Source organism: Nannobrachium achirus (genome assembly GCF_963921795.1).
Source record: "Nannobrachium achirus genome assembly, chromosome: 11".
In the NCBI taxonomy this organism is placed as follows: domain Eukaryota; kingdom Metazoa; phylum Chordata; class Actinopteri; order Myctophiformes; family Myctophidae; genus Nannobrachium; species Nannobrachium achirus.
This window is the reverse complement of record NC_137820.1, coordinates 14055616-14063294: the sequence shown is the minus strand read 5'-3', so window position 1 is coordinate 14063294 and position 7679 is coordinate 14055616. Positions and strand designations below refer to the sequence as shown.

The window sequence follows — 7679 nt, the reverse complement described above, 5'->3', positions numbered from 1 at the left end:
TGACATCACACCGGTGTGATTTACAATACAAACCCCAAAATCAATCCTCCAGTTCTAGGTAACACAAAAGGGGGGAACCTTTTTTTTATTTCCACACAACTCCTCTAAGGTATATTAATGACATAGTTCAATATTGAAAATGGGTGGTTTTCCCCTTTAAGTTAAGATATTCTTATTGACTATATTATTTATTCTAAATATCCACAGGTTGACAAACTGTCTAGACCAGGGGTCCTCAATGTTTTCAAGCCAAGGACCCCTTAGTTGAGCGAGAGATGAAGCAGGGACCCCCACAACCTTTTCATAGATTCCATTAAGTTTTCCATGTCGTTTGACACCACTGCATTTTGGATTCATGTCAGTGTGTTTTCAGATATTTAACCACTTGAACCGTCAATACTTAATAAACCTGACCTTTCACTCTGTACTTGGTCTGCCCCTTTTCCCCCTCTACACCAAACCTCTTTGCCGAAAATAGACGATCTACAAGCTCACAACGCCTCGCGCCGCGAATCGCTGTGAGCTTGTAGATCTGCTATTTTTGGCTAAAGTTCTCAGAATATGGACACTAGCGTGGTTAATATAAAAAAGGTTCTATCACACAATGATTTGGAGGACCCGCTGTAGTAACTCCGAGGACCCCCCGTTGAAGACCCTTGGTCTAGACATACACATAGCTGATGTTCAGGACACGATTTTATATTGTGAAAAAGTCCACTGACATTCCTACCCAGAAATTCCAGTTTGTTTACAAACATTCAAACATTCTGATATGGTCTATTTAAATTATTACTTGGGTAGCTATGTCACAGAAGATCTATAGCCATGTGTACTGCAATTAGCCCTATTCACGGACCACCCACTCAGCATCCCCCTGGTGCCCAAGTCAAGTTTTGAAGGGTAAAACCCTGCTAAAAGCCCATAGAGTTAACACAGAAATCGCAAATGTAATGCAATTTCCGAATAGTAAAGTATAAAATACGGCTAGCATGATCAAGAACACAAGATAGTAAAAGGCACAAAGCATTATAATTTATTTTACCGTTCGAAATAATGATTTGTTGGCTTTAAGTCCAGCTATTTCTGTTATAGTTTCCCCTTCTAAACTGACTGTCAGCACCAGGAAGTTGCTGAGAAATGTGCTGAGTGGGCGGGCCGTGAATACGGCAAATTTGTAATGCGGTTCTGTTTCATAAATAAAGATAAAGCAGCAGGAGCCCTTTTTTTAATATGGCAGGGGCCCCTGAGAAACCAGGGTTAGGAATCACGGACAGATAAATATGGCACTTTAAGAAGTCTAACTGTGTCTCTGGTTGTGAGATACCATTCATCATCAGTCACGATAACAGTATGTCCACTAGTTGGTGTGTATACTTCATTGTAGTGCATTCATCATAGCTTGGGCTTGTTTCAGCTCTGTAAAAACACAAAGGAAAAACAGTCATTAGGCATATATCTGCAACTGGCTGTAACATCCTTTACTGATCCACTAGTCTTGCATACCCAGATAATCAGAGATCTACACCTACTGATGTATTTGAAATAAACAGTGCACAGGAGAGAAAGAGATAATGTTTTTTAACAAAACACAGAACCAACCTGTAAGCAAGACTCTGAACTTGTCAGCAGAAATGGAGACGACAGTGGTTTCAGTGGAGCCTGACTCTGCACCTTGCGCCTGCAGTTTAAGCTGCACTGTTGGTTTATTCACCTCCCTCAGCTCACTGGAGCTCAGTGTGTAGTCCACCCGCCAGGACACTGCCTCTAGACGGCCAACTGAAACAGAACACACTTTCATTATACAATCTAGCCTGATCTCAGACTCAGCTCACGCAGTAGTCTGAAACTGTGCCCTATTCTGAGCGATTTACGGGGGAGGGACTTTTTTTGATTGCGACGCACAGTGATCGAGACGCACGGTGGACGCGACGCACGGTAGCGGAGTGTGTGTGTGATTGTGTGTGTGTCTCTGTCTGTGCCAGTGACTGCTTCCACACAGAACTGCGACCAGAAACATGTAATCAACATTAACAGCTTGGTGAAATCAGCGCGCGCGTGCGTGTGTGCCTTCCTCAGCCTGCCTGTGTGTGAACTTCGTTTGAATCATTTCAACTGCTGCGCGGATTGGATATTCGTTAGACCCACCGCCACCCCCCGCGCTCATTGGACGGAAAATAAATCCAGATTCATGTTCTCAGCTCCAGACCAGAGAAAGAGTCCACTCTGAGAGTGGGCGGGGTCTATGGTCTGGAAGCAGGCAATATACCATCAGCAGTATCCGTAAAAACAGCACTCAAAGCTTTTTGCCTCGTCTTCAGTAAGGTAATGCCAGGTTAAGTGGGGGGATACTTACGTCTCAAGCTTGTCTCTCTCAGTTTGTCTTGCAGTGCACTATGCTTGTCCTCATATGACTTGCACAGCCCAGTTGTGTGTTCTAATAGGAAAAGTGTATATACATAGTAATGAGTAATAATGCCCGATGAATATGCATCACATACATACACCCACCCACCTACGAATCTACAAGATACATACATATACTTACACTAGGGCATTCACCAAATATTCGAATATTCGAATATCAAAGTCACTATTCAATGTTGTTCACCGAAGTTGAATATTCGTTTTTTTATTGTTTTCTCTTTAGAAAATATATAGTTTATAAAACGTGGCTAGATAGGAAGTCATAAGAATGAGCTGTCAATGCCCCTGGTGGATGCATTTGTTAATGTTCTATACCAGGGCTTCTCAAAACTTTTTAGGCCGTGGCCCCCCAAAATAAACATATTTGAACTGGGGACCCCCACCCTAACAAGCACTTGGAATTGTAGGTATTACATTTAATGTGACTCGGTTCCGCAGATAAATATTGTGAAAATAGCAGATGTACATGCATGTAGATCGGCTATTTTCACAATGTTCGCCTCTTGCTTACTTAATAATTGACAGTTTGGCCAGTCCTGTCGAATATTCGACTATTCGAATACTTTGAGGTCGAATAATTCGAATACTAAAAATCACTATTCGTGAATGCCCTAGCCAGCACACGTTGGTAGGGCCAACCAATGGAGTGATTTGTGTTCTGTTTTCCAGAATAGATTTATGTTTGGGAGTGTATTTGGTTGTCTGGGTTTTATTGTCGTCAGATGTTCCACTGCATCAGATCGTCTATGTTTCCAGGCTAGGTTCCTGAATCTTTGTTCCTAGTTTCATGCCAGCTTCGATTAAAAACAAATAGTGTGAAAAGTTCATTTTCTTCTATTCCAAAAATGAAACTTTCACATTGTCTAGATTCATTGCACATAAAGTGAAAATGTAATCTTGAGTAAGTAGTATGCCATAAAGCTCATGAAAATCCATATTTCAAAATATACATTACATACTAGAACCACCCCAAAAGGATATCTAAACCGTGTGTGTGTGTGTGTGTGTGTGTGTGTGTGTGTGTGTGTGTGTGTGTGTGTGTGTGTGTTTGTGTGTATACAGTATCTATCTATCTATATCTATATCTAACTATTAATTTACCAGATGTCTGTCTGTCCGTCCACCTGCTTGCTGACATCACTGATACTAAACAGTGTCACGCCATGGTAACAGCCGCATGCTGAAACAATGCCGAACATTACTGACTGACATCACGGAACACCATATATGGGCATAAACGGGTGAAACATCACTGATATTAAACAGTGTCGCCACCATGGTAACAGGTGCATGCTGAAACAATGCCCAAATAATGTCTGTCTGACATGATGGAACAAGTGACCAAATTTGGAGATGACTGACATCACTACAGTGCCCAAATTTGGAGATGACATCACAGACTGGCCTGGACACGGAACACAATATATGGGCATAAAGGAGAGCCAGACAGACAGAGATAAGAGATCTCCAAATAATGTATGGGCATGAAAGGGACACAGACAGACAGATGGATACAATGGGTATCTGTATCGCTACTTCGACCTCTTGCCATCGGGGCGTAGATACAGAACCTTGACGTGGCACAAGATACGGTTTAGCAGGAGTTTTGTCCCCTCAGCCATCGCTGCACTAAACAATCTGCTAAGCAAGCGCCCCCGTCGCTAGGATGTTTTTTCTGTGAATAGTGGGGACCTGATGATCTGTCTTGTGATGTTTTGTGTTATCTGGTTTTGTGTTGTTTTTTGTGTTGAACAGACTTGTGAAGACAAATTTCCCCTCGGGGACAATAAAGATTCTTATTATTGCACAACTGGGCGTCAATGGAGACTATTCTGCCCAACGGGCACAGGTCTAGGTTAGGGCTGTCACGATTATGACATTTTACATGACGATTATTTGTCACTCAAACAATTGTGATTAAGGATTGCTTTTAAGTTGCACATGGTAGATATGACACATAATTACTGACATATTTGACAACTTTATACTTAAAAAAGAACATTGATCGTGGAAATAGCCGATCTACAAGCTCACAACGCGTCGCGATGCGTTGTGAGCTTGTAGATCTGCTATTTCCACTATTTTTGACCTTTTATTTAAATATATGAAAATTTTTCAACATGGAAACGATTATGACGATTATGAAAAATAATCACGATTATGTCCAAAAATCACGATTAGACGATTATGTAATAATTGTGACAGCCCTAGTCTAGGTTCTCCAACATTACTTCTGAGACTCTACGACAATATACTGTATTTCATTGTCATACTTCATTCATTATGAAACTGTGGCGGGACAAATTACGACCGTGGCGGTACACCACAGACTAGGTGATTCATGTGGAACATGAAAGGGAGTCCCTTTCAAAGGGAGTCCCCTTTCAAGGGGTGTACAATGTCACATTCACCATTCACCATTGTAAAGTGAGACATTGGAAACACAATCATTCTGAGGCAAATTTCAAGTGAAGTTGCCCATCAAAATAAGATGTTTACACCCACTTGCATATACTTTATAAAAACACAACACACCCTCTTCTAGGAATTGTCTGTGTTTTGGAACTGATCTGTCTGGAGCTGTGTCCTGAAAACATGCTTCTCATGCAATTCTTCACAGTCAACAATGGTGTTCACTGTTCGTCAAAACCACAGTGAGTAGGCAACACTTTAACCAAGAGACCCTGTCTCTGGTGAAGCCTGACCCTTGACCCTGACCCTAACTTGAGTAAGGGACTTGCCAATAAAGGAGTAGCAAAGGGGATTTCCACCAAGACTCTTTGTGAACTTCTGCCAAACTGACCCTGATTGTGCAGGATTATTTCTCCCTGGGTCAAGCAGCCCTCCTGTCTGCCTACCAAATGCCTTGTAGCATAACTCTTCAACTGGCCTCACCTGTTAAGTGAGCACCATCTGAAAACAACCTGTGGCATAGACATACATAGTAGGGGTGTAACGATATAGTAACTGTATCGAAATATTGTTTTTAACTTAAAAAATCGAAGTAGATCGAAATGAAAACAGCTAAAATCGAATCGGATCGTTTTATTTTGTATCGTATCGAATCGGCAGTGTAAAGAATCGATTGTATCGATACTACTTACTTGTCCATTGTATTTGGCATTTTTAAGAAGAACAAATTAAAAGGAGGGGTTTAATTACTTTTCCTTTCCATATAGCTACACTGGTCTATCGATAAATGTGTGTAATCTCTTGGTTCATGTCAAGGTGCAGGTTTGTCAATATACAATGTCCATGTATTTGGCAGATAATCACTTATTTATATCCATAATAATACATGTTTCCCTTAAAAACCTGCACTATTTACACCTTTCACACAGATTTAATTTCTTTGCTAAATAGTTACTATATCGATTTTAAATAATTAAATCGAATCGTATCGTATTGCCATGAATGAACCAATATCGTCCATGTATCGTATCGTCAACCATGTATCGTGATATGTATCGAATCGCTATTATAATGTATCGTTACACCCCTAATACATAGGCATAATCATTTATGACAGACAGACAATTAGAAAGTGTTAGACCCACCTTTAGGCAGACCAAGCTGCTGCAGCTCGCTGGATAGGGATTCACTATCAACGTCATGCTTTGCTGCACTGGACAGAATGAAGCTGAGCACTGCAACACTGGCTTTGATATCTCCACTCTCTTAAAAAAAAGAAAATTACAACATAAATGTATGTTGTGTTATGTCTATTGTGAAAGTGTGGACATGTGCTCAGTCTAGCTACGGGGTCCACCCTATGTTCCCTAGGTTAGGTTTAGGTGGTAAGAAAGTGGGGAACATAGAACCTTGGGAACATAGGTACAGTCCCCTAGCTACTACAGCCACATGCAATCAAAAATTAGAAGAAGAAAATATATACATACATAAATACGCACACTTAATTTTTGTGTGTAAAATTCCAGAGACTAAAACAGTTTTGTGCAATAACGTCTTATCATTCTCTTAGTTAGCAGAAATTCACTTACCAAACTTGGCATCTGCAGTAAGTTTAGCAACTTTATCATACTGAAAGAGAAGTATGACAATAAATTAAACAATTACGATAATGGCCATAATGTTTCCATTGTGGTCCTGCATCAGGGAAATCATTGCACTAGCACAGTGGTTCTCAAACTTTTATTAACCCGCAGCGCCCATTTAAAAAGATAATGCCAGGGACCCCCATAAGAGAGAAGATTTCTACAGCTCTAGCAGTGATTCTCAACCATTTTCATTTCAAGGACCCCCAGTTTGACAAGCATTTAGTCTACAGACTCCCATTTAATGGCATTCTTATCTCTGGGACACCAATTTATATTAAATGTTAATTTAACTCAGAGTGTACAAATGGAACCAAATTAGATACTCATAAGGGTCCATTACAAACAATCATTTAGCTGGGGACCCCCTGGCTGCTGAACTCACAACTCACAGAGAACCAATGCAGCAGCAGATGACACTCACATCAATGCCCTCTCCGAGTAAATCTTTCAGTACTTGAGCGCAGAGTAGTTTCATCTTCACACTTGACTGCAAGGCAACGCAGAGATGGGAAAGTGTTTTTGATCATCGTGGCAAGTATGATGTGCTTCATTTGTAGCAGCAAAGTAACTAGCTAACGTTAGCATTTACAAGTACTTACTATCTTCGCCAATGTGCTTATTTCGGCGAGCACCCAGTCTGGGCAATCCAAATCTCCACAGAAACGGAACCTCTAAAACAGACGAAACGTATAGCGATAAGTGTTATGTTGTTATAGGCTTCATTATTAGCAGAGCTGAGCTATAAGCTCGCTATTCCTGGTTTATATTCAGAATCAAATTTGTGGTTTCAATGAACTCGTTACACGCATGCAACAACATTATATGCACGCTATACATAAGGCGACTGGGAATAGTTAGTAATCGTATGTAACAACTTTGTACTGAAGAAAGGTAAAAATGAATAACTTTACCATGTTGTGTTTGTTGATGTCTTTCGCGATATCCGTGTTGTCACAAGACCAATAGCACCCAGCTGCTTCTGCTCACCACCACGTGTTCTCTCCATGGCCAATGACAGGGTTTCTCTAAGCTTAATGCTTTCCCCGTCCCCCCGGCTTTACAGTTCACACACTTCACAGTTGAGTTAACTACTACTGTAAATAGACAGTCTGCCTACCTGGCTGCCACGAACACATCTCTTGTCGTCATGGCAACACTGATGCTGAAAATGGCATGGCGCTATGATCACTAGCAAGG

General features: G+C 40.9%; 1 protein-coding gene across 1 annotated transcript; it reads right to left on the bottom strand.

Annotated features, from left to right (window-relative positions):
* Nucleotides 1–683: 683 nt before the first annotated feature.
* On the bottom strand, nt 684–7408 carry commd4 (COMM domain containing 4). The gene is made up of 8 exons (XM_080736115.1): nt 7394–7408; nt 7082–7153; nt 6904–6969; nt 6426–6465; nt 5982–6101; nt 2354–2434; nt 1600–1776; nt 684–1416 (listed from the first exon to the last, which is right to left on the bottom strand). Exons 1-8 carry the CDS (start codon nt 7394–7396, stop codon nt 1376–1378), a joined length of 600 nt encoding a protein of 199 aa, XP_080592241.1. The 5' UTR covers nt 7397–7408; the 3' UTR covers nt 684–1375.
* Nucleotides 7409–7679: the final 271 nt, after the last annotated feature.

Excerpts from the sequence above, each read along its gene's own strand:
- commd4 (XM_080736115.1), bottom strand. Across the intron at positions 2,435-5,981 it reads GCAGCTTGGTCTGCCTAAAG|AACACACAACTGGGCTGTGC; the intron begins GTGGGTCTAACA and ends TTTTCCTATTAG. Across the intron at positions 1,417-1,599 it reads GTTCAGAGTCTTGCTTACAG|AGCTGAAACAAGCCCAAGCT; the intron begins GTTGGTTCTGTG and ends GTGTTTTTACAG.